The sequence below is a fragment of the Callithrix jacchus genome, chromosome X (genome assembly GCF_049354715.1).
Source record: "Callithrix jacchus isolate 240 chromosome X, calJac240_pri, whole genome shotgun sequence".
Taxonomy (NCBI): Eukaryota; Metazoa; Chordata; class Mammalia; order Primates; family Cebidae; genus Callithrix; species Callithrix jacchus.
In genome coordinates this window covers 40,900,570-40,926,958 of record NC_133524.1, presented here as the reverse complement: position 1 = coordinate 40,926,958, position 26,389 = coordinate 40,900,570, and the positions used below count along the sequence as shown (strand labels likewise).

Genomic DNA, 26,389 nt, shown 5'->3' with positions numbered 1-26,389 from the left:
ATGCCACATCAGTGCTCCCAACTGGATAAATTTCCAGCCTGCAAGTAGCCCCTTAGGGTTTACCTTTCTAGTAAAATACAAAACATAGGACTGTCACTTCAGACACAAGGGAGAGGAAGTCAGAAGACACAACCACAGTTTGACCCATGGCCTCTTTATTGATTTGGAAATCAGGCTGCTAAAGTCCTCTGTTCCCGTTGTCCCACCGAAGATTGTTTTTTGTTCTGTTCAGTCATGCCTTCTTGCACCCAGGGGAAATGAGGCAAACCCCCACCCCCAAGCCTGACTGGCCAGGGAGGGTTAGTGTGAGTTCTGGACCCCATAAGGGTGATGCTCAGAGTTTTGGAGTTGGTGTCTTCTCAGTTGTAACAAAGAATTTTTGCTGAGAAGGTAAAAATCTTTAGTTAATAGATGACTGAATTAATGTATGGGCCTCCAGTCCAAAGGGTCCAACGTCTTCCCTGCTTCCAGGATACTACTTGAGAGGTGAGGAGGCAGGCAACAGAGGGGTTTGGGAAGGGGAAACACCCCCGGAAGCCTGTCTTTAACCCTTTCTGCTTGAATGTTAAGACTAAGGTCATGCTGAGCTAGTTGGCAGCATCTTTGGGGCGGGTGCTGCTGCTTTGAAGGAGTGCCCCAGTAACACCTGTGTTGTTCTTCTGCAAAGGTGGATGCGAACACAGCCCATAGGATCGATGGCCTGGCAGCACTGAGCATGGACCGCACTGGCCTAATCCGGGAAGGGCTCCGGGTCCCCGGAAACATCGTCTATTCTAGCTTGTGTGGACTGGGCTCCGAGAAGGGTCGGGAAACTGCCACGAGCACTCTAGGTGGCCTTGGGTTTTCTTCGGAAAGAAATCCAGAGATGCAGTTCAAACCGAATACACCCGAGACAGTGGAGGCTTCCGCCGTCTCTGGAAAACCCCCTAATGGCTTCAGTGCGATATACAAAACACCGCCTGGAATACAAAAAAGTGCTGTAGCCACAGCAGAAACACTGGGCTTGGACAGGTCTGCCAGCGACAAACAGAGCCCTCTGAACATCAATGGTGCTAGTTATCTGCGGCTGCCCTGGGTCAATCCTTACATGGAGGGTGCCACGCCAGCCATCTACCCTTTCCTTGATTCGCCAAATAAGTATTCACTGAACATGTACAAGGCCTTGCTACCTCAGCAGTCCTACAGCTTGGCCCAGCCGCTGTATTCTCCAGTCTGCACCAACGGGGAGCGCTTTCTCTACCTGCCACCACCTCACTATGTCAGTCCCCACATCCCTTCGTCCTTGGCATCACCAATGAGGCTCTCGACGCCTTCGGCCTCCCCAGCCATCCCACCTCTTGTCCATTGTGCAGACAAAAGCCTCCCATGGAAGATGGGGGTCAGTCCTGGGAATCCTGTTGATTCCCATGCCTATCCTCACATCCAGAACAGTAAACAGCCCAGGGTTCCCTCTGCCAAGGCAGTCACCAGTGGCCTGCCGGGGGACACGGCTCTCCTGTTGCCCCCCTCGCCTCGGCCCTCACCCCGGGTCCACCTTCCGACCCAGCCTGCTACAGACACCTACTCGGAGTTCCACAAGCACTATGCCAGGATCTCCACCTCTCCTTCAGTTGCCCTGTCAAAGCCATACATGACAGTCAGCAGCGAGTTCCCCGCGGCCAGGCTCTCCAACGGCAAGTATCCCAAGGCTCCAGAAGGGGGCGAAGGTGCCCAGCCAGTGCCCGGGCATTCCCGGAAGACAGCGGTTCAAGACAGAAAAGACGGCAGCTCACCTCCTCTGTTGGAGAAGCAGACTGTTACCAAAGACGTCACAGATAAGCCACTAGACTTGTCTTCTAAAGTGGTGGATGTAGATTCTTCCAAAGCTGACCACATGAAAAAGATGGCTCCTACGGTACTGGTTCACAGCAGGGCTGGAAGTGGCTTAGTGCTCTCCGGAAGTGAGATTCCGAAAGAAACACTATCTCCTCCAGGAAATGGTTGTGCTATCTATAGATCTGAAATCATCAGCACTGCTCCCTCCTCCTGGGTGGTGCCTGGGCCAAGTCCTAATGAAGAGAACAATGGCAAAAGCATGTCACTGAAAAATAAGGCGTTGGACTGGGCGATACCACAGCAGCGGAGTTCGTCATGTCCCCGCATGGGCGGCACCGATGCTGTCATCACTAACGTTTCAGGGTCCTTGTCAAGCGCAGGCCGCCCAGCTTCCGCATCACCAGCCCCCAATGCCAATGCAGATGGCACCAAAACCAGCAGGAGCTCCGTAGACACCACGCCATCCGTTATTCAGCACGTGGGCCAGCCCCCAACCACTCCTGCCAAGCACAGTGGCAGCACCAGCAGCAAGGGCACCAAAGCCAGCAACCCAGAACCGAGTTTCAAAGCAAATGAGAACGGCCTCCCACCAAGCTCTATATTTCTGTCTCCAAATGAGGCATTCAGGTCCCCACCAATTCCCTATCCCAGGAGTTACCTCCCTTACCCAGCCCCTGAGGGCATTGCTATAAGTCCCCTCTCCCTACATGGCAAAGGACCTGTCTACCCTCACCCAGTTTTGTTACCCAATGGCAGTCTGTTTCCTGGGCACCTTGCCCCAAAGCCTGGACTGCCCTATGGGCTGCCCACCGGCCGTCCAGAGTTTGTGACCTACCAAGATGCCCTGGGGTTGGGCATGGTGCATCCCATGTTGATACCACACACGCCCATAGACATCGCTAAAGAGGAGAAATCAGAGAGGAGGTCCCGGTCCCACGAGAGAGCCCGCTATGAGGACCCAACCCTCCGGAATCGGTTTTCTGAGATTTTGGAAACTAGTGGCACCAAATTACATCCAGAAATCCCCACCGACAAGAACCTAAAGCCGAACCCCAACTGGAATCAAGGGAAGACTGTTGTCAAAAGCGACAAGCTTGTCTACGTAGACCTTCTCCGAGAAGAACCAGATGGTAAAACTGACACAAATGTGTCCAAACCCAGCTTCGCAGCGGAGAGCGTTGGCCAGAGTGCTGAGCCCGCCAAGCCATCAGCTGAGCCGGCCCTGCAGCAGCACCGAGATTTCATAGCCCTGAGAGAGGAGTTGGGGCGCATCGGTGACTTCCATGAAACTTATTCTTTTAAACAGGCTCCGGGCCAGCCAGTCTTCAGCGTAAGCAAGGACAGTGTTCCGGCAGGTACCAACAAAGAGAACCTAGGGATGCCAGTCTCAACTTCATTCCTGGAGACCACTCTGGGAAGCGACGGTCCTGCTATAACTTTTGGTAAAACCCAAGAGGATCCCAAACCGTTTTGTGTGAGTGGTGCCCCACCAAGTATGGACGTGACCCCCACCTATACCAAAGATGGAGCCGATGAGGCCGAATCAAACGATGGCAAAGTTCTGAAACCGAAGCCATCTAAGCTGGCAAAGAGAATCGCCAACTCGGCGGGTTACGTGGGTGATCGATTCAAATGTGTCACTACCGAACTGTATGCAGATTCCAGTCAGCTCAGCCGGGAGCAACGGGCATTGCAGGTGAGCCCCTTTACCTGAATTTCAGTAACCTTACTGGTTGTCAGTTTTTTAATGTGTAAAGGGGATTGGGGGAGTATGGTAGGGCAGGGCACCAGGCAGATTTGGTGAATGAGGCTTGTAGTAATTTGAATGTATGCAATGTGGCCAGTAAGAGAACGTGAGTGGTAGCACTGAGGCGTGTCTGGATGCTTCAAGTTATTCTGTAGATTATAAGGGAACTCCACTCGAGGGCTGATAACAGACATTTTAATTATTGTGAAGGGTATCTAAAGACTGCATGACTTTTACCTATCAATTGCTTTGATTTCTCTGCCTGTAAGATAACAAATATACCTAGAAGTGCTGCTTAGAATGCCTTACTTGATGCTTGGTGGAGATGTGTAGCAGCCGCATGTCTGTGGGATTCATGCAAATTTTTCACCAAAAAGAAAGGAAAAAAAAGAAAAAAGTTTGCTTAAAGGGATAGTGTATGTATTTAACTTGCTAGTGAATTATGATAGATGTTGTATAGGAATTTCCTTAAGATATTTTACTTTTAATTAAAAGATGAATAAAGCCAAATTGTTTTGCAATGTTAAGAAAAAAATTGGTTTATGCTTATAAAAATGGATGAAGTTATCTAAATGATCCATTGAGTGCCCATTTTAATTACATAGATGGAAGGATTACAAGAGGACAGTATTTTATGTCTACCCGCTGCTTACTGTGAGGTCAGTTCTTCAAATTTTTATTACTAGAATCTTACATAAACCTTTTGAGTTAAATTTCATTTCCAAATATACCAAGGGAAGTTTGTGGGCCATGGTCGTCTTTACTCATTGTGCATTTTGTTTCTTTCCTGTTGTGTTTTTGTTTTGTTTTCTTTGCGTTGTGTTTTCGTTTTGTTTTATTTACCTTCAAAAGAGAATGTCTTTCTCTATGCATTAGTGTATGTGTGGATATACATACACACTGCATATATATCTATATACATATGACTTTATGAATAAAGAATGTGTGACTACTTACATATAGATACTCTTAAATTGTATCTGTTACACTTTAAAATATCTGAGTTATATCTCATAAATTGTGGTTGGTTTTGGGCACACTTTTCTTTGAAAATACTTTCCTTTAAGGTAAGGCAAATGAAATAGCTTTTATGGTAAGGCGTTGTGTTTTTTTTCCATCTCCATTCTCTTTCTAGCGTGCAATGATGCGCTTCTCAGAGTTGGAGATGAAAGAAAGAGAAGGTGGCCACCCAGCAACCAAAGACTCCGAGGTGTGCAAATTCAGCCCAGCCGACTGGGAAAGGTTGAAAGGAAATCAGGACAAAAAGCCAAAGTCGGTCGCCCTGGAGGAGGCCATTGCCAGCCAGAATGAAAGTGAGAGATGTAAGTAAACCTGCTTGTGGTGGCCTCAGGTCCAGCTGGCATCTGCGCAGAGAAATGGGCTGCTTTTGCCATGCATGGCATGCAGGGCCGATTGTCCTTTTGAATGGTGGCAACCAGGAACGAGGCGTCTGTGAAAGATTGTTTCCCGGGACACATCTTTTTTTTTCCAAAGAAGCACTGATCCTAGAGTTGATAACACTCTAATATAACACAATGTAGCAGAGGTATAGCAGTAGGAAATTTGGTGTAGGGACAAGTTGTATTTTGTGGCAGTGGAATGACACTTCCCAGCCGTCTCCTGTCCCACCCTCGTGGTGAGTCTGATGTGGAGTGGAGAGTCCTTACATTCTCCCTCCAAAGGCATAGATGTTGTGGAAGTAGGATGAATGTGGTGAAGGCACCATAAAGACAAGTGTAATGATTTACCGTGGGGGGTGGAGGAGAATTGGCCACAGAATCTGAGACAGCCTGGAATGCCTGAGGGGGGACTTTTCCCACTGGACAGCAGGCACCTTACATTTTGGAGGGGAAATGGTGTGATGAGAAAGCTGGCATCTTCCTCAGGACACTCTCTTGGGTCCTTACAGCAGACCCCCCCCACCCCACCAACAGGCTTGGCTTTGGGATTTGCCCATGAGTCTTCCAGAGTGCCAAGATGTGTTGGCAGCAAGTGGAGAAGGCTTTTCTGTTTATTTCTTAAATGTGCAAGCTTGAAGCTTTAGGTCTGCTTGCGACATGAGAAACCTCATTGGCCGAAGGGGAATTAGGGTGGACACTTGGAGATGTTGGGTGTGTTTGAGAGCTCCCCACTGTGGGCCGTCAGAGGTTGGACATTCGCAACACAGTTCCCCTGCGCCTGGCAGAGTTTGGGAAGAATTTTGAGATCAGGGAGAGTATGCTTCTTGCTACCTGGAGCACACACCCCTCCTTCCACTCGCAGCTCATCCCTGCGGGCAGACTAAGGCCACCCACCAGGCTCCTGGGTAAGTTAAACCGGGACTGATTTGTTGTCATTGCTGAAGAACACAGTTTCTGTTGCTAGTAAGTAGTGGCCTTACCCAAGTGGCAGGGGCTCAGTGTACCTGAAGTTGCTCACTCTTCCTCAAAGGGTGGCTATATGGCAGCGGGAGGTCCAGGCCACTCTTGGGTGAAGTGGCAAAGAAGCCTTCCTCCTCTCTGACGATAGCTGCCAACTCACTGCCTCCCTTCTGAGTTACCTCGAAACACCAGCTCTTAGGAAGGTTGTCAGAGGGACCTGGGAGAAGTGGGCAAGGCCGAGTTGAGCGGGGAAGGCCCTTCGAAGAGGGAGAGTGCCATACATGAGAATCCGTCTTTGTTCTGAGTATATGGCTGGGGGCCTGGAGGAAGGGACAGGAACTTAGCCAAGCTTCCAGTCTTGCTGTTGCTCTGTTTTTTGAGTAACATGGCCAGACCCTCCATTCACATCTCAGTAACTCAGTGTGGCCAGTGGGACCAGAGCCCAAGCCCCAGATGATTCAGAAAGGCCTCCCTTTCCCCTTCTGCAAGTCCCTCCAAGCTTCATACCAACAGGCTCTGTTCTTCGAGCACCCAGGACAGGGCCCCTCGAGCCATAAGTCACCACGTAGTGCTCCTCAGGTAACGAGCTATGGTAAGGAGCGGAAGAAGGGTTGGGGAAAGACGAGGGCCCTATCTTAAAGGCTGGGGCGCCACTGGTCTGTGGTTGATCAAGAGGATGACCCTAGAGAAACCATTGTCCTTGCTGCTGCCACTGCCATCTCATCCAGGGGACAACAGGCGCTGGATCCATTCGGCTGCAAATTCAGTGGGCTGTCTCGGCCATCACGTTGCTCATGGATATTGGTGTGACCCAGAGCCAAGCTGTGAGCATACAGAAACTGGGGTGGGAATATGGGGCAGGCAGGGGTCACAAAGAGGGTAGAAGATGCCTCTCCAAAGCCTCTCCCCTCCACTCCTGCAACACCAGTAGCTTCTGAGATGGCAGGTGCTGCTTGTGTCACTTCAGCCGCCTGCATGTGGGCGCATCTTGTTGGGAGGGCTTAAGAAAATGGAGTTAACTGGAATACACTGTGCTTAGTATTTTCATTGACTCTTGGTGATAGTATGGGTGGCTGAGTTTTTCATTTAGAAATTGAACAAATGAGTTAGGAGCATCCCCAAGCTTGAAAGTTTATTAATAGGAATGACCAGTGGCGTTTTGAAAACGGGGTAGAGAGCACAGAGGCATTGAGCTCCTCCTTCTTTTTTGTTTTGTTTTTAGTTTGATTCTATCGATTGATTTACTTCTGTTGATACATATTAGATGTTCATATTTGCCCTTCTTTCTTAAATTCGGGTGTCTGTTTCCCTTGGCAGCACTTGGCTTATGTGGACCTAGGACTCACTCAGTGGCATTGCCTGAGCAGGAGATGGAAAAAGCATGAGTGAAAGTGAAAGGTTTTCATGGGGCTTTTTGGCTCAGAAAACTTCTCTTCTAGGACTATGTGCTTTGTTAACTACTCTTGAGTTTGGGCAGACAGATGGCTACCAGTGCCTCTGCTGGGTGGGGGTAGAAGTTATAACATGGTTAGCCTCTGCTGGAGGTGATGTTGCCTGAAAAGGCAGTAGATGTCATGGGCAGTCCTCAAAAATTTCAGTCCTCTCCCATCTTGTTTAGGGCTTACTGGGCAATAGTTACAACTGGTGAAGTTGCTTTGTTGCCATGGTGACTTGTGTTGCCATGGCAATGCTATGAGGTATTGTTATGGCATAACCATCGTAAATTATGGGATGTATGTGGTGTGCCTTATAAGACCACGATGTAGGGAGCAAGTGGTAGATGGTGTAGGGCTCAACCATGTTCATATTCACATCAGCCTAGATCTCATGACCAACACATGGCATTCCACACATGGCATTCCACTTATAGAAGGGCCGGAAGAAGCTGCAGTGGAGGAGGAGCAGCCTAATGGTTAGGACCCCTATCTATCTCTCTATGTCTGTCTTTCCACCCGTCTCCTTTGCCCTCTAGGGTAATTTCTGTGGGTAGTGGTAAGAACAGCCCCATTTGAGGGAGGTCCAAGTGAAGTGTACAGGAAATGACATGGAGCCTCTCTGCCATCGCTGGTTGCCAAGGCAGTCAATGTGGGTGTTCTTCGGGATTATTACTGACCCATGGAGGGAAACCCTAGCATCAGGTTGGGGGCCTTCACTGAGGGTAATTCAGATGTTTGCCTTGAGAGGCTCAGGGGTTGGATGAAGCAGGATGGGCCTCGTTTGTGAAAAGATCCTCTTGAGAATGGGCAAGAAAGCATCTACACTGTGTGTGAGCAGGCATGATTTCAGTGAACCCCAGATGTAGCAATGGAGGGTTCCTGATAATAGTTCTGGACTACTGAGGGGGCAGACCAGCTGAATGGGGAGTGGTGGGGACTTAGAGGAGGCGTGTGTTTCACACCCCTTGTCCTAGTCTGCTGGCCTGCCCCTACTAGGCAGCTTTTCCCGGATGGGAAGCCCCAGAGGAGACAGATGGCAAGGCCTCCCCATGTCTAATGGGAGTGCTCCCTAGCAGAGAGACTAAGTCCCCAGTCAATCACTGCGTGTTGATGCCAGCCTGTGAAATAAGTAATCACATGTCTTCTACGTGGCTTTCTGTGGACAAAGATAATGGCAGTTTAGGCATAAGGCCAGGTAGGTGAGATATAAATTCATTTCACTATTAGGAAGTTAGCAGTGAAGGGCAAAATTTCAGTGGAAAACTTTCTCCTTGAGAAAGATGCCTTAGACTTGATTGAGATTGCTACAAATACAGGTGGCTGTGTGAGACCAGGAGTTGAAAGCTGTGGAAGTCAAATCCAAAACACTAGGGTTGAGAGATTCCTTTTTTTTTTTGAGATGGGGTCTCGCTCTGTCACCCAGGCTGAAGTCCAGTGGCGCGATTTCAGCTCACTGCAGCCTCCGCCTGCCGGGTTCAAGCGATTCTCCTGCCTTAGCCTCCTGAGTAGCTTGGAATACAGGCATGTGCCACCATACCCGGCTAAGTTTTGTATTTTTAGTAGAGATGGGGTTTTACCATGTCGGTCAGGCTGATTTCAAACTCCTGACCTCGTGATCTGCTCACCTCAGCCTCCCAAAGTGCTGGGATTGCAGGCTTGAACCACCATACCCAGCTGAGAGATTCTTAATCTGATGTGGTTTTAATGGGGGGTGTGTCTGGGAAGGGTGTCAGGACAGGGCAGTTCATTCTGGGTGGGGCCCCACACTTGATAAGCTGCTGCCTCATTATGACCTAGGAGGGTATAGTGACATAACCCAGTCACCTCTGCTTTCAAACCAGTTGGCTTGAACTATCTCTCCATGGTCTACATTTGTACTTTGCACCTTAATGTACTTTTGTAAGTAATTTCTCCAGCTTTTCTCCTGCTGTACCGTGTTTTTGAAGCCCACCAGGGGAGGTGGCTTGCAGTAAAAGTCCCACTTTACAAGTGAAGGGGGCCAAACTATAAAGTGGTGCTGTTACTGCCAGAGTGGTTAAGAGGGTCACAGAGCAGCCCACCCTTTTTGCATCCCCAGGCCAAGCTGAACACGGTGGTCGCCATGCCTGCTTAGTGGAAGGCTTGGGTAGCTTGTGTGTTTTCTCCTGCTGCTGCCGTGACAAAACACCACCTTGGCCATGTTTTTGGGTGACCCCCAATGCCAGTGTACCTATAGAGACCTGGGGCTGTATTCCATGGTGAGGGTTTGGGTGCCAAGTCCCCAAACCATCCCTATCCATACAGTGCACCATTGTGAGTGAGGATGAGGAGGAACGGTTGGGGAGATTCTACCATTCCTTTGCAAGAGTAGATGCAGCCCCATTTGTTCCCCTTTAAAACACCGTTGAAGAGGAGGTGAATGGGTCCTGGCACCATTGACAGTACAAGCTAGCCCACACCCCGGTAAAGTTTACCCCCACAGCTGACTGCCATGAACCGCTGGGAATACCCCCGAGAGAAGTGGGTGGGGGTGGTCAGGAGTGGGAGTAGTATTTGAAGTGGGTTGGGGAGAGGAAGAATGAGATCAGCGGATGAGGTGTGTGCTTATTTCATCTAGAAACTGACTTGTGTGCCTCCGCTCAGTTACCAAGACACCAGACTCATAACCCTGGTGATGAGCACGATCATTTCAGCCGGCCAAGGGCGAACACCTTAACCTCACTGTGGTCATTAAGTAGTTATCATTTATATTCATTGTGTATTAGAAAAATTGCTATTTCTTGGGCTAGAGCAAAAGTAGGAAGTGATGTTGGGTTGAGATGACAGAGAAAAGCCCCACAGCCCGTGATAGGCTGAGCACAGGGGTCCTGGGACCAGCACTTTTGCAAGCGCTGGCCTGGCATGGGGAAGACACACCAACAATAAGGGGATGTCTGCAGATGCCTGCATGTGACAGAGGGTGTGAAGAGGAATGTCAGCTGGGTGACCAGCATCCCCATGGGGGTCCCCCTGTGTTGGACAGGAAATGGGGACAACCCAACCCATTGGTTTAACATCTTTGCATCCAGCAGATTGAGTTCTGTGAAGTTTTCTCTGAATTCGTGTATGTGTTAGGAAACTGTGCCTTTGGCTTTGCCAGGCCCCTCATCCCGGCAGCCTGGGTCTGCCTGGGTTCCATGCCTCCCTCTGGCCTGGACTGCAGGCCCAGAGCCCTCCAGGAGGGAGGGTTACTTCTGCCCCCCAAGGACCTGGGCTTTCTTTCAGCGCTCTTGTCTCCTGTCCCTCTTCATCATTTCCCCAGTTGGCCTAGGTGAATATTGGTGTTATCCTTTCACGAGATGACATTTTGGGGATATTTGGTCACTTTATCCCATCAGCCTGCCATTTATTTCAAAATAATGACCTCAGCAACTGTTTCCATAACGATTTTTAGGTCAGCCCCGGCATGGTTGCATCTTCTGCTGAAAGAAAGCACTATAGTGCTTTAAAAAACGTAGAGTTGACACCCCATCTTTCTTGGTTCCCTTTGGCCCCAACTGTAAGAAGGAGAAGGGGAAAGAGGGTGGTGCGCACCACACTCCGCTCTACTCACTGCTCGTCTTCAATGTACCCTTCCTCTGAAAAGTTGTGTTTCTGAGGGTTTTGTCCTACCATGTGAGGACCCCAGTGTCCAAAGAAGCAGCTGTCAGTAGCAAATGACCTTCGTGCTTCATTCATGTCCTCTTGTCTCCCTCCCCCAGGCGAGTATAGTGCTGGAAACAAGCACCACGATCCCTTTGAAGCCCCCGAGGACAAAGACCTTCCTCTGGAGAAGTACTTTGTGGAGAGGCAGCCTGTGAGCGAGCCGCCTGCAGCCCAGGTGGCCTCGGACATGCCTCCCAGCCCCACCCTCCGGGTGGACAGGAAACGCAAAGTCTCGGGTGACAGCAGCCACACTGAGACCACTGCGGAGGAGGTACCGGAGGACCCTCTACTGAAAGCCAAACGCCGACGAGTCTCTAAAGGTGAGCCCTGTCCGCTTCGCCCACCTGCTGGGGGGTGGGCCTGTGCATGCGGCCAAAGTGGATGGACAGGAGGTGTGGATGTGTGATGCGCTGCCGCGGTAGACAGTTGGTGAGGGGAAGCCGTGGGGCGCAGCCGTGGAGCGGACCGTATCCATTCCCACACCGCCTCATGAGATTCCCACCCTGGAGCCCCCGGGGGGAGTCACCTGCACCTCCCCTCTCCCAAAGCCAGAACCCAGATGGCCAAAGACTATCAGGGCCCTCCCAAAAGCAGAGACCAGTGGCCACACCCCCCCTCCCCCACCCCATTAGTGATGCTTAAGACAGTTTGTTCCCCCTGAGGGGGCTTTTTGATTAATTTGTAGTTATTTCTCCATTAGATGACTGGCCTGAGAGGGAAATGACAAACAGTTCCTCTAACCACTTAGAAGACCCACATTATAATGAGCTGACCAACCTGAAGGTGTGCATTGAATTAACAGGGCTCCATCCTAAAAAACAACGCCACTTGCTGCACCTTAGAGAACGGTGGGAGCAGCAGGTGTCAGCAGCCGAAGGCAAACCTGGCCGGCAAAGCAGGAAGGAAGTGACCCAGGCCACTCAGCCTGAGGCCATTCCACAGGGGACTAACATCACCGAAGAGAAACCTGGCAGAAAAAGGGCAGAGACCAAAGGCAACAGAAGCTGGCCGGAAGAGTCTCTCAAACCCAGTGACAATGAGCAAGGTATGCAGGGTCAATCCCTGGAGTGCCACCCCTCTCCTGGAGGGTGGGTCATCTACTCTCTGTAGGAAAGGGCTTTTCTAGGAGACCTTAGAAGGCCATAGAAGTGGACTTGAAGGAGGATGTGGCAGGCAGGGAGTTCTCTTTTGATGTCCTTGCCTGGACAGGAAGTCAGTTGGGGTGGCCCAGGGCGTTGCCAGCACCCTCATTCCAGCCTCAGGCTGTCTCCAGTCTCTGGGTCCTGAGCACCCAGACCCAGTGGGTGTGAGGGGTCAGGAGAGCAGGAAGAGCCACCTTCTGTCCTCTCTGCTGGGCCCTTTGAAGCAACTTGCCACTTGGTGTTTTGTGGGTTAACCTAGGTGCCGTTTGAATGTGGTATAATTAAAATATTAATGCTTTGAAAACATAATTGGTAGATCTTTAAAAACTGAAGCCGCTCCAGTGATCAGTGTTAACAATGGGCTTTTCTTCCTGCACTGGCTACAACTGTGTAACGCCTGCTTCTTCTCCTGTCTCCTGCCCGCCTGCCACCCTGTCACCCCCTCCGCATTTAGGCTTGCCTATGTTCTCCGGCTCTCCGCCCATGAAGAGTCTTTCATCCACCACCAGTGCAGGCGGCAAAAAGCAGGCTCAGCCAAGCTGCACACCAGCCTCCAGGCCGCCTGCCAAACAGCAGAAAATTAAAGAAAACCAGAAGACAGATGTGCTGTGTGCAGATGAAGAAGAGGATTGCCAGGCTGCCTCCCTGCTGCAGAAATACACCGACAACAGCGAGAAGCCATCCGGGAAGAGACTGTGCAAAACCAAACACTTGATCCCTCAGGAGCCCAGGCGGGGATTGTCACTGACAGGGGAATACTACGTGGAGAATGCCGATGGCAAGGTACCTCTTGACCCCTGCTTCCCCCTAGGGCCTGTGGGAGCCACATCCCTGCCTGCCTACCAGCTTCCCAGCTTGTGGGGACAAAGCTTTCCTTTTCCTGGACTCCTCCCCCACACCATACTTCACTCCCCTGTCCTAGAGGAGCATATCTTCCGGTGGCCTTGAAGTTTCAAACTAGTAAGAATGAAACTCCTTCCCCCAAACCCTCCTTTGACAAGCACCCTCAACCTCCCAAAAAAGACAAGGAAAAAAACTGTCTCTCCACACAGGTTTGTCATGTGGGGAAGAGGAGGGGAAGCAACCACTGTTAGAAGGACACAGGCTTAACTGTGTACGCTGCCTGGTTTTATGATAGGTGACCGTCCGGAGATTCAGAAAGCGGCCAGATCCCAGTTCAGACTACGATCTGTCACCAGCCAAGCAGGAGCCGAAGCCCTTTGACCGCTTGCAGCAACTGCTGCCGGCCTCCCAGTCCACGCAGCTGCCATGCTCAAGTTCCCCTCAGGAGACCACCCAGTCTCGCCCAATGCCACCGGAGGCACGGAGACTTATTGTCAATAAGAACGCGGGCGAGACCCTTCTGCAGCGGGCAGCCAGGCTTGGCTATGAGGTGGGTCCCTGTGGGCGCTCCCCGGGGTTGCTGGCTGGGGGGCGGGGCCCGAGGGCTGCCGCTGGTGAAGGGAGGGACTTGGAGAGCAGAGCAGAGCGCAGCCCTCTCCACATCAGGGGGCTGGGCCAGTGCTCCAGCAGGATGTTTGTGTTAGCCCCACTCTCTCTGCTGTCTCTTTGGTGGCTTGTTCAATCGCGGTGTGGAAAGAAAGGCCTCTCTGATGTTCAGTTCGTGTTCAGGCAGGTAGGCTGCTTCGGCACCCTCCGGTCTTGCTCACTTATCTCTGATATAAAATCTGACACAACCCAGGGCTTGGCGACTGGGGGAATTTTAATGAGCCCTTTGGATTCTGATTAGCAAGGGGGAGAGAAGTTATTAGCTCTATCTGGGGCTGCCTGTACTGTTTCTGGTGGAGGGGTAGCCCTGTGGGGGTAGTGGGCAGGAAGTAGCTGTGTGGGTCACAGAGGTAGGAGGTGGGATAGACCTAAGGTCTCTTTCTGAAAGAGGGTGCAGTAGCCCCAGGACTAAGGGCTTTGGAGGAGGAACTGAGACTCAGGGCTTTTCCTTCAACTCACTGCTTCTCCTTAGCCCCCCTGCCCATCCTCCTTGGTAGCTTACATTGACGAGCCCCTAAGATCCAAAGTAACTAATTTCACCCTTTCATCATCTTTGTGCAATTGTAACTATATTATTCCTGCTTTCAGATGAGGAAACTGAGTCCCAGAGGCATTAAATGACTTAAACAGATAATAATCCAGCAGCCTGGCTCCAAAGCCGAGTCTCTCCCCATCCCCACAAACCCAGCTCCTCTCCAGGATGAGCTCCCATTGGAATTGCGCTTTTCACAGTTCAAAACCTCCCTCTGCCCCTGTTCATCTCCCCACCACACACTTGTCAGTTGAGATTGTGATGTAATAGCCCACAGGGCAAAGGCATTTTTTATGCTGGCATCAGCTCTCTGGGAGTTGTGGTGAAAATAAAATGCAGCTCAGTAGGCTGAGTGTGAAGTGTGGAGAAGCACCCAGGCGACAGGATCCGCGCTAGCCCATGCTCAGCTATGGGCTCCTGAATTCAGCCAGAGCCCAGGCTCGCATACCTTAACCCTGCCGCAGTCTGCTATGCATTGAGCCTTTCCTGATGGGATGACCCAGCTGCCAGTTTCCCCTGGACCCAGAGCCCACCCTGGGGCATGATTGTGTGGTTGATACCTCTGGATTATCTTTGAGGGAACTCTCTAGAAGGATTTGGAAATTAGCTCAGTTACTCAAAGATTAAACCCAAGCAGCAGCCAGTTTGTTTTGCATAAGCTGAGCCTATCAGGACAGGGTAGATGCAGCGTGCCAGGCAGGGCCACTCACTCCTAGGTATGGTTGAGGAAATGGACTTGTGCTTCCAGCAAACACAAAGGTAAGGGACGGCTCCAGCAGGGTGGGACTCCTGGCCTGGGCTTTGATCTTGGCTTCATTTATCCCAGTCTCACCTTTCTGACTTCAAGAGGCCTTGTGGGTGCTCTAAGGAACAGTTTCCATTTTGGTGGTTTTCCTATAGCAGGTGGGTCTGAGGCCTGTACTAAGGAACACTGATCCATACTTTCTCAGGCTACCAGGCCTTCAGGGAAAGAAGCCTTGAGAATGTTTATGGAAGGACTTTTCCCCTTCAAATATAAATTTCACTATAGAACTTTCCCAGGTCATCAGTTTTGATGCTGAATGTTTTAATTATTAGATACAGCTTTCAACTTTGAATCCAACATTCTGGGATTTCTTTAGTCAGAAATTAAAATGTTAGGAGAATAGTCCATTTAGATGTGGCAGTGTAAACGCTATAAAATAAAAGAACAATTTGCTTAATGGGTTAAGGTGTGGTATGAACGCACAGCTTTGGGAGGGGTTCCCAAAACCCCTCTTTATCATTGTCTTTCGCTTAGCTAAAAAGATACCACATGCAGTATAAAGGCTGCTCAAGCTTTGTTGTCTGTTAATCTGGTTCTTGAGGTTTAGAAACACCCTCTGCTCTTCAGATCTGTAATAGACCACCTGAAAGGCCAGTTACACTTGAACTTTTCCCTGTCAGTTCTTAGGCTAAAACGCCAATGTGGAACCGCATGCTTGCGCATTTAGTGGTGATGGTTAAATTTTCTATGAATCGAATAAATCATGTTTTTAAAAAAGTTAATGAGGCATTTAATTAATTAACAATGTCGGGTTTATGGCCTTTATGGTTACATTTTGCGGTTAATGGCATTCAGCTTATAGCTGCTTAACAGAGAATTGTCCAACAAAAACAGTTTGATTTTGTTTGGGAATGGGCACGCTGCCCTTCAAACACTCCCGTTTCAAGCGTGGAGAATAAACCAAGTAACGTCTTGGGTAGACAGACTTGTCCGGCTTCTTCATTCTCTCTGTTGGTGTGACGAAAGTTGCCACCTATTTAAGATGCCATCACCCTCCCAGCTAGGAGAGTGTCATTAGCCTGCTTGACCCCAACAGAAAATGTGCAAGTGATGTTGGTAATGGCTGGATCGTAGCTGTTTAGCCAGGGCCCTTGATTGGGCCTTTGGAAACTTCCCAGCAGACCCGTTGCCAAAAGACCTGAGTTACAGGTCTAATGCTTCATGTTAATTGAATTTGGGGCTTAGCCTCTCTGAGTCTCAATTTCTTTGAGTGTTGAATGAGAATCATACCACTTTTCCTTCCTGAGATCTCACAGGTCACTGTGGGATATGCCATACGTATTTGGTAGCATCAGAAGTGTTATGGTGGCCAACAGCAAAACATCTGACATGGTGGTTGCGTTACTATTGCCTTGCCTGCCATCCTACAGGATAACAGAGTTGACTTACCCTTCAGCCTCGACATCTTTCATTCCTAGGTTCCCTCGAATCAGCCCTAGTAGTGATTAAGGTTTCCAGGTGAAGGCCGGCCGTAATTGTCAGTAAATAAACCCTGGGTTGATAGGACAGCAGTCAGTGGCGCTCAGAGCTGATCCCTGAGTCACGTGACAAGGCCTCTCCCTGGCTGGGCACACAACTCATTAGTCTACTCGAGTCTGGCTAGTGAGGGCCTGCTAAAAGAGCAGCAGCTTCATGTGGTATCCTGGATACCAATGCTCGGGGCAGGTGGCCTGGGAGCTAAGAGGATTGTGGCCTTTCTGGCAGGTAAGGGCCTGAAGCAAGAGACGCTTCTGTGGGCATGGAGCTGCTACAGTGGCCTGAAGCAACAGGGAATGGGTGGCCAGGGTTACCAGCATGCAGCCTTAGGTTCACAGCGGGAGCATCTAGAACATTCTAGTTAGTGCCCAAGTTGAGTTGTCACCTTTGACTGACGTGTCCTAGAAAGGGCATAAAAGAATTTTCAGAACTCACTTCACGTTTATGGATGGCTCAAATACTGCCTATTTTAGGTTACAGATGAGTTATTTAAGAGTTGCGACAGGAGAGCCTGCTGTGGCCCATCAAGTTCCCCCTTGCCAAGTGGAACATCTGTTGGGCTACCCCACATGTTCTGGCTTTCCCCCCAGTCTTCAGAACCTGAAAGCTCTCTGCTGGCCTTGACTGCTAGGAAAACAGTGTAACCTGTTGCCTGGTGGCAGATAGTGTTCCATGTGTTTGAGAACTTTCTTAATCGAGGTAATAAAACATAGACTAAATTACCGCTCTGCTTACTGGGAGCGGTTCATTTTAATATTTTAACACGCCAAAGAAGTGAGATTAATAACAGTGATTCTCTTGCAAACTGTTGATGTGGAACACGTTCTGCAAAGTGGGAAGGGTAGGTTCATCTTACTTAGTTCCTGAAATGCGTAGGTTGTGGTATGTGGTGTATTAGATTCCTGTCACTAACTTAGGTAAATATGAAATTATATTGATTCAGCCATAAGTGGGGTGGAGAGTGAAGCAAAAAGAGGGCGGGGTTATTAGAAACATTGATGTCATTTGTTGATGATGTGTGTGGTACCAAGAGAGGCACTGCCGCTCAGCTTCCGACTCCTGGTCTTTCCAAGGGGTGTGAGGACCAGCCTAAACTCCCAAGCAGCCTCCTCTCTGTGAGGTGGAGAAATGTTCTCCAGCTCATTGAATCATTCGTTATGCCTTGATTGTCCTTGCTTTTTTTTTCTATTGTTACACATCAACTCTTGCACATATGTCCTTGCTTCTGTCTAAACTTGTGTCGTCATTCATTACTACCTGTTGGATGAACCGATCAAGTGAGGATGTCCTTGTACTTATTCGTGCATCATATGAAATATTAGCAGCCAAATCCCTCAGTATTCACTGTGCCAGGCACTGGGCTAAGGGCTTGTGTGGGTCTCTAACTACAGCTTCTTAGCTGCCCCTGGTAGGGTGCTGTTGCTTTCCTCCAAAGGAGGAAAGGAGGCCTTGGAGAATTTGAAGCATACATCACCCAGGGCCGGGCAGTTGGGCAGCAGACCCCTAAATGGTGCTATCCCTGTCATTGGACGCTTTGCACATGTGTTTGCCCCTCACCAAGACATCCACCGCCTGCCCGAGAGGCAGTGGGTTCTCAGGCCTGAAGGTGTATCTTTGAAAGCTACAGAGAAGTCCACCTTACAAGGTTATTGTGCAGTATCTGATGGTGTTCCTCCCTTCCCTCCCCACAGGAAGTGGTCCTGTACTGCCTGGAGAACAAGATTTGTGACGTGAATCATCGGGATAATGCAGGTTACTGCGCCCTGCATGAAGCTTGTGCCAGGGGCTGGCTCAACATTGTGCGACACCTCCTTGAATATGGCGCTGATGTCAACTGTAGCGCCCAGGATGGAACCAGGTCAGTGATGTGTCTTGTTCTCAGCCTGGCTCTGCTGACACCAAGCTTCCCTATCTGCAGTGGCAGTTCTCAGGGTATGCGGGAAATTCCAGGAGGAAAGACAGAGGGTAACTGTAAGCACACGGACCACTGGGTCCTGCAGGATTGAATCCAGCAGACCTTTGGCAAATGTAGATTGCCATATGTAAAGCAAGTGTAAAGTTCCCAATTTTGGTCACTCCTGTAATATTCCTATGAACCAAAGCTTCTGAAAATGTTGAGGCCTGCATGAATAATTGGTGGTGTTGCTTTTTTTTGAGTCTTGCCCTGTTTCCCAGGCTGGAGTGCAGTGGTGCAAATATATTTGAACTAAAAGTCCCAGGCATACAGAGGGCCAACTGCCCCTCCACTGGTTCAGCAGAACCTGCCATTGCCACCCACATCCCCAGCCGTGGCTCTCACCCTGTCCTTGACTCTGGTTTACTGGTCAGAGACCCAGGTCTAAGTCAGCCCAAGCGTCTTCCTGGTTGTGTGAGTGGGATGCTGCCATGAGGCCGGGCACTGGGGGTTTCCTGACAGTGACAGAGTGGCCAAATGGAAATGTATTTCGTCTTTCACACTTTGCAAATAGCATTCCCTCAGATTGGGCAGAGATCCACCTTCTCCCCGCCAACCCCAACCCCCAGCTCCATGAACACAGGTAGGAGGCCTCTGTACCCTCATGAGAACACACCCCACCAGGCCCTGTTTCCTCTCCCCACCATTCCCTTGGCTTCTGGGCCAGAGGCTGATCACCCATCTGTGTGAGGTCCTGGGGTCAAGCTTTCAGGAGAGTCTCCACTAATCTTTGCATCTAGTTTCTTTTAAAAACAGAGGTGCCTTTTTTTTTTTTTTTTAATAGTGTGACAATTGCTTGTATTGGCTTCCATGATGATGGGATTTCTGATCCCCTGTAAGTTACCTTCGTAACATGGTTCGTAACTGTTTAAATTTGTTGAAACAATGTTTGCGTTTTCAGCTTGAGTTCCTTCTTAGTCCTGGGATTAAGATAGGGTTTGCAGCTGGCTCTCTTCCCTGTAATCCTGGCACTTTGGGAGTTCGAGGCAGGAGGATCACTTGAGCCTAGGAGTTCAAGACCACTCAGATTCAGGCCTGAAATAGTCTCTTCCTACGCCCTGTAAAGGGTTATGGCTTGACCTAGAGCCAATCACTGGAGCTCAGTTTCCCTATCTGTGCAGTGGCAGTGACTGTGCGCACCTCTTGGGTGAAATACTGTGCTTAGGAGGCTCAGTACACAAGGTACACATGCACGTAGCTTTGCCCGTTGGCTGTTAAAGGAGACAAATGCTTTATGAGTAAGTGTGGCTTGCGCGAGCATAATTCTGTTGCGCCTCTCTTCCTAGGCCTCTGCATGATGCTGTTGAGAACGATCACTTGGAAATTGTCCGACTACTTCTCTCTTATGGTGCTGACCCCACCTTGGCTACTTACTCAGGTAGAACCATCATGAAAATGACCCACAGTGAACTTATGGAAAAGTTCTTAACAGGTATGACAAAGTCCAAGAAACGGTGTTATTCAAAAATTAGATGGTAACTCGATAGGATAGATTGGAATTTGACTAGGCAGAAATCATGAAGGCTGGAACTGTAAAGCTTTTTGGACAGCAGCCGCGTGTTTGAACTTTTGTGTGGCTTGGCTTTATTTTAGTGAAGTTAAGTCATCTATTCGCCCTCATGTTTTAAAAGTTTTCCTGATTTAAAAGTTATTCTCATTTTCCACAAATGCATTCTTCACTTAGGTATGGCTTATAGGTTTACATCTTGAGTCTGGGAAAAATTATTCAAACCTTTCATACATGAAATTATTTGGACAGGTTTATGGTGTTAGGCCATCAGATAACCCATTATTTAAGCCCTGGGCTTACAAAACCCCTAAAGCAGAAGCACAGGTTTTCCTGCAGTTAAATTCCTTATCAGACACTTCCTGCCAAAGAATGCCACTAACTCACTGGTGACCCGCCCGTGTTTACCTTAAATTACACTCACTTGTTAGAAGAAGCAGCTTAGGCTATCAAAGAAGAGATACATAAATAGGCTGGGCATGGTGGCTTACGCCTGTAATCCCAACACTTTGGGAGGCTGAGGCAGCAGATCACCCAAGGTCAGGAGTTTGAGACCAGCCTGGCCAACATGGTAAAACCCATCTCTACGAAAAATAAAAAAATTAACTAGGTGTGGTAGCATGCGCCTCTAGTCCCAGCTGCTTGGGAGGCTGAGGCAGGAGAGCCTTGAAATCGGAAGGCAGAGGGTGCAGTGAGCCGAGATCGTGCCACTGCACTCCAGTCCAGGCAACAGAGCGAGAATCTGTCTCAAAAACAAAACAAAGAAGTGATACATAAGTATAATCCTACTTTATTTTGCTGAGAAAGAGGAAGACAGGAAATGACCTGCAGCCTGTTGTGAATGTATAGGAAAAAATGCCACATGGCTCTCCATTTTGTTCTCAACAGTAGGTTTTATCTTGTTTTTTATTTTCTCTCACTCCAGATTACTTAAATGACCTACAGGGTCGCAGCGATGATGACTCTGGTGGCTCTTGGGACTTCTACGGCAGCTCTGTTTGTGGTAAGCTGCATTGTTTGCGCTAGTTCAGTGGGAGGTGAACAAGTTCCAGTCCATGTCTGTCTGGTATGGGTGAGGGAAAGCGGGTGGTGAGCACTGGAAGCAGGACTCACTTGGGAAAGAATCTTGTTATTTAAAGTCCTTGTTGTTGACAACTGGATGTCTTGCTGTAGTTTACTGATTCCTTCCTCTCTTATTTGCCCTCCATTAGAACCAGATGACGAAAGTGGCTATGATGTTTTAGCGAACCCCCCAGGACCAGAAGACCAGGATGATGATGATGATGCTTATAGTGATGTGTTTGAATTTGAATTTTCGGAGACCCCCCTCCTACCGTGTTATAACATCCAAGTATCTGTGGCTCAGGGGTAAGCATGACTATCATGTGGTTGAAAACTAGCTGAGCTGCTCTTGAGGTGACAGGAGTTAGAAATGCCCTTTAAGCAGATGAGAGTGGGTGGGCGAGTGAACTCCTTAACTATCTGTGAACCTCACACAATGCAGTAGATCTTTTCCAGAAAGGGTACGCATCAGCTTCCTTATACCCAGTGTGGTGGGGGGTGGGGCACAGCATGGTATAAACTGCCTTTATCACTAACACCAAGGCTTAAGTCACTCCCCAGGACCCAAAGGAAGTTGAAGTGGGTGACTGGGAACTTTATGGAAGGGTCAGCACCTTGGGTACTTCAATCCCTAACCACTTTGGGAAGGTGTCCTCCCTAGGACTCCCTGCAGCAGGCCACTGTAGGAGCCTTCCCAGGCCTTTGAGATGTACTGGACTACACTGATAAACTACCTTGTATAAGATGAGGACAGTCATTATACATGACACTTATGACATTGGTGTGTCATCAGATTTAGTTAACCCCCTCTGCCCCTGTGGTTCAGCCCCTAAACGCCAGTGACCAATCACTTTGGGTGTACTTGTCAAGAGCCTGCTCTGCTGTGTATTGACAAAGCTGCTTAATGAGTAACATCCTCCTCAGGTCTGAAGCTATAAACATGTATGCCATTACAAACAGTGATCAAATCCTAAAGCATGGTAGGTTATATATGCAAGGAATGTAACACCTTCTCCCAAAAGAATGGAAGGATGGCAGTGAACATGCCTGAATGGAAAGGAGAGACAGCCTTGTGTGTTTCTAATGCTGTTAGTGAGGGTCTGAGGAGAGAAGAGATTGAAGAAGTGGGGCTACACAGACTTAATCCCCCAGTGACTGTTGATAACAGGGCACTTGGATAGGCGTGACCCAAGGTGTGGTCACAGCTGAATGAGCAGGACTTTACCACCAGAAAAGGGAGAAATGAGGCTTACTCGGATGGTCCTCCCTGGATGGACATTGAGTTCAGAGATCCTACTGCTAGAAGTGGTTACTCTCCCTCACCTTAGCAAGGAATGGCAATCAGAGAGTAGGTATGGTGAGAAATGAGGGGTGGGAGCAGAGTCAAAGGAACTGGCCCTTGTTACACAGCTAGAGGCTTGTCAGTTTGGTTGGTAGTTAATATTAATAGTTGGGAGCACTTTTCATTTTACTGGAAACTCAAAGCATTTTCCTTTCTGTTTTGTAGGCCACGAAACTGGCTACTGCTTTCAGACGTCCTTAAGAAATTGAAAATGTCGTCCCGCATATTTCGCTGCAATTTTCCAAACGTGGAAATTGTCACCATTGCAGAGGCAGAGTTTTATCGGCAGGTTTCTGCAAGTCTCTTGTTCTCTTGCTCCAAAGACCTGGAAGCCTTCAACCCTGAAAGTAAGGAGCTGTTAGATCTCGTGGAATTCACAAATGAAATTCAGACTCTTCTGGGCTCCTCCGTAGAGTGGCTCCACCCAAGCGATCTGGTCTCAGAGGACTACTGGTGAGCGAGCCAGACCCGCCATGTACAGTGTGTTATAGTGTTAATCCTTGTGCATATGTGTCATAATACGACTATTTCTGTAAAGAAAGGACACTATTACATATGAAAATATCTCTTCTTTATATAAGAGAAATTACTCCAGTCAGAAGGACTTAGAAACATGTTTTTCTTTTCCTTTTAAACTTTTAAGTCAGTTTTTACGAAGTTGGTATAATGTTTCTTTACTTTTCAGTGCTCACATGCTTTGGGATATGTTTGTTTTTACTTGGAACATTTGTTTCTTTTCTTTTTTAAAGAGAAAAAAAATGAGGAAAAAGAGCTCCACACTTTGACTTAATTTCATACAAAGCTCTGATGACAGAGGCTATGACTGTGTAGTGTGGTTGGTTTGAGGGAGCGAATTTGGGGAAGGCACTTGGTGATATAACTTTGTTTTGTTTACAGAGTACCTGCTCGGGCCAGGTAAATGCTATTGGATGTAATCCAATAGTGTGTAATATAAATTCAAACCATATCCACACACAACAACTAATTGTATGAAACTTTTATATCCTAATTTAAAAGCTGTGAAATTAGTTTTCACGCATCAAACCGGATTGTTTATATGTTTAAACATTTTATGCTCTTATTTAAAGAAGACTTTGAGCTATTTTTTTCTGTACCCTGTAAAATATTGAAAACTAACATAATATGTTGAGGTTGCTCGGAAATGTACATAAAACTAAAATTTTCTGAATCGTGTGTTTATGTTTGAAATCTGTGTTTTAACTTTGTAAGTAAATTCTCTGCCTTTGTATTTATATTTTACAAAAATTTTCTTAAAAGGCAATAAAACTGTTGAGGAAAGGAAAAAAATTGAAGTACCTTGTGTCCTATGTATTTCTAAAGCGTTATGGTTGTCCCTGATTCTTCTTAAATGGTCCTGGTGATCTATTCCCTATAGATAACTTTAGAGCAATTTATGGTCTCTAGAAACCAAAGCAGATTGGAGGATTTCAGAGGAGTTATACTCAGAATATGATTTGGAATCCTATTCTGAAAGCCCAATTCTTGGACATATTTCCTATCTCTCAGCACCTTGTCTTTCCTGTCTCCTTTGATGCTCATACAGGGTTGCATTGCCCTTGGCCTTGACCTATTTCAGTCCCACATCATGGCCAACTCTTTAGGAGTGCTTTTTCCTGAAACTAGGCTTTTTTGGTGTCACTTCTGCAGCCCTTCTGTTGCTTGTCCTGAGAATCAAGGCCAGTAGAGGTGGCCTTTTGTCTGTTCTTGACTTCCCAGCAGTATCTGCATTGGGCACTATCAATTGGCCCTTGATTTCCATCTCACTTGCTTTTGTGCCTGTCCTTCACTATAGAGGCTAGAAAGCTGAAAACTACTTGACTCCCTTGCAGCTAGCTTTCTGAGTGCATATTTGGTTTGGAAGGCAGCATGACATAGGGGCACCTTCCTACTATAGTGGCTGCAGATAAGAAAGTTTGAAGAGACATGCCAGCCAGTTGGAATGACTAGACCAGCGTTCCAGTGTCTGATTTTCATCTTCGTGGGTGATGAGATGCAGTAGTGGTTGTGGCAGTGCAGCTTTCTAATTTTTGGATGACCGCCTCAGCAGATTGTTCCTGAACCCTCTGGATCCAGAGTTGTCCCTGACTCCTGTTCCCCCAGCCCTTCCAAAGACCGTATTCATCTAGGTCCTTGTGTCAGATCAATTGTCTGTGGAATGCCCTCAGTGCTTTCTGATCCTGCATAGAACACTAGGACCACCAAGGAAGAGCAGAGGCTGTGGGGACACTGCATTTGTTAGGCCAGTAAACACTGGCCCAACAGGAAAAGTGAGGCATTGTTGGGAATGAAGAAATTCCATGTGAGGAATGTGAGAGCCCTTTTCTGGGGAAGACTAGGCACCAAATGAAGTTTGGAGTGTATCCTGAAGACAAAAGGCAGCCTACTGTTTTATTTACTAATTTTTCTGATAATAGGAAATGTATACCTTATTGTTTTAAAAATCCGATCATGGCCAGCTGCTGTGGCTCATGCCTGTAATCCCAGCACTTTGGGAGGCTGAGGCGGGTGGATCACGAAGTCAGGAGATCAAGACCATCCTGGCCAACATGGTGAAACCCCATCTCTACTAACAATACAAAAATTAGCTGGATGTGGTGGTGTGCATCTGTAATCTCAGCTACTCGGGAGGCTGAGGGAGGAGAATGACTTGAACATGGGAGGTGGAGATTGCAGTGAGCTGAGATTGCACCACTGCACCCCAGCCTGGTGACAGAGCAAGACTCTGTCTCAAAATAATAAATAAATAATCCAATTATGTCAGAAATAGACACATTTCCCATTATCCCATCCCATCCCCTCCCCCCACCCATGTTAACCACTATTAACAGTTGGCTGAATTTTTGTTTTACAGGAAGTCACCTCAAAAAGCAGTGAGGGGTACTGTTGAAGTGAAAGAAACAGATAGAAAGACCAGTAAAAAAGACCTGCAGAAAAGACTTAAACAAAAGAGGTAGAGTGGACCTGAACTGCCGTGAAAGCTATGAGAAGATCCCACACACCCAGATTAAAAAAATAACAAGAACTCAAGGGCATTTGGCTCTTTGTATTTGGGCTGGAGGCAAAGGGAGAGCCCAAGGCCAACTGAGGTTTCTATCTTGGATGAAGGTCATTCTGTTAATTAAGCTAGGAAAACTGGTGACAGCCACAGGTTCGGGGGTGCAGAAGAAGCTTGGTTCAGGAGACATTTAAGCCTGTAGTTCATGCATTTAGAGGAGCTAGTAGACAGAACAGTTAGTGCAAGAACCTGTTGGAAACATGGACATAGAACTGACTGAGGGTGTAGATGAGATCTCCATGGCTGAGAAAGGTTTGGAGGTAGAGGAACACCCCACCCCTACTCGGGAACTCCCCATGGGTGATAGAACTCACCATGGACAGAGGGGCTGCAGATAAGGACCAGATCACACTCCATGGGGAGAGGCACACATCACCAGATGGTAGGGGAGCTTAGTGTGTGTTGAGAGGAACTCAAGCGCTCTCCAGAGGTTTGAAGCAGTCACGATCGAAGGTCGCCCTGGGCATTGAAGAGCTCTCCACATGTGAAGATGTTAACACAGGTGTGAGGTCCTACTGCGGGTAGATAGCCCATTCCAGCAGAACTCCTCCTGGGGGGAAGGGAGCTCACCATGGGTGTAGAAGACACCACAGGCATAGATGAGATTGCATCGGCCATATAGAAACATGGGTTTAGAAGAGCTCACCAGAGGTACAGAGCAGACCTGTACAGGTCCTCAGGAACTCACCAGCAGCATAGAAGAGTTTCCATGAAGGTCAACATAAGTGCAATGGAGCTCGCCATGGGTACACAGCAGAAGTGGTTCATTCCAATTCTGAAGGTATCCCTGAGGATCAGGGCATGCTTTTCTTTGCCCTGTCCTCCTTCCTCCTGGTTAGAATGTGGCTGCTCTAGCTATAGCTGTCACAACCACCTTGGACCATGATGTATGGAAGTCAAGTGCTGCTGGACAAGTTTGAAGGAGCATGGGTCTTTGCCACCATACCAGCCTTGCCCTACCTG

The 26,389-nt window shown here is 48.4% G+C and overlaps 1 protein-coding gene across 39 annotated transcripts in view; it reads left to right on the top strand.

Annotated features, from left to right (window-relative positions):
* BCOR (BCL6 corepressor) overlaps window positions 1-25,398 on the top strand; it is a 126,749-nt gene extending 101,351 nt beyond the window's left edge. For 7 of the 39 annotated variants that reach the window (XM_035289658.3, XM_035289660.3, XM_017968554.4 and 4 more), the window contains exons 4-16: window positions 668-3,511; window positions 4,168-4,221; window positions 4,698-4,884; window positions 11,078-11,341; window positions 11,722-12,066; window positions 12,618-12,946; window positions 13,302-13,556; window positions 18,177-18,343; window positions 19,726-19,871; window positions 20,872-20,949; window positions 21,158-21,314; window positions 22,516-22,803; window positions 25,223-25,397. In XM_035289658.3, coding sequence (XP_035145549.1) covers window positions 668-3,511; window positions 4,168-4,221; window positions 4,698-4,884; window positions 11,078-11,341; window positions 11,722-12,066; window positions 12,618-12,946; window positions 13,302-13,556; window positions 18,177-18,343; window positions 19,726-19,871; window positions 20,872-20,949; window positions 21,158-21,314; window positions 22,516-22,803; window positions 25,223-25,325 — 5,217 coding nt within the window. In that variant the 3' untranslated portion in view covers window positions 25,326-25,397. Of the gene's footprint in view, window positions 1-667; window positions 3,512-4,167; window positions 4,222-4,697; window positions 4,885-11,077; window positions 11,342-11,721; window positions 12,067-12,617; window positions 12,947-13,301; window positions 13,557-18,176; window positions 18,344-19,725; window positions 19,872-20,871; window positions 20,950-21,157; window positions 21,315-22,515; window positions 23,659-25,222 lie in introns of those variants that run through there. The other 32 variants (XM_078362784.1, XM_078362787.1, XM_078362786.1 and 29 more) reach the window with 8 other exon arrangements.
* The last annotated feature ends 991 nt before the right edge of the window (window positions 25,399-26,389 follow it).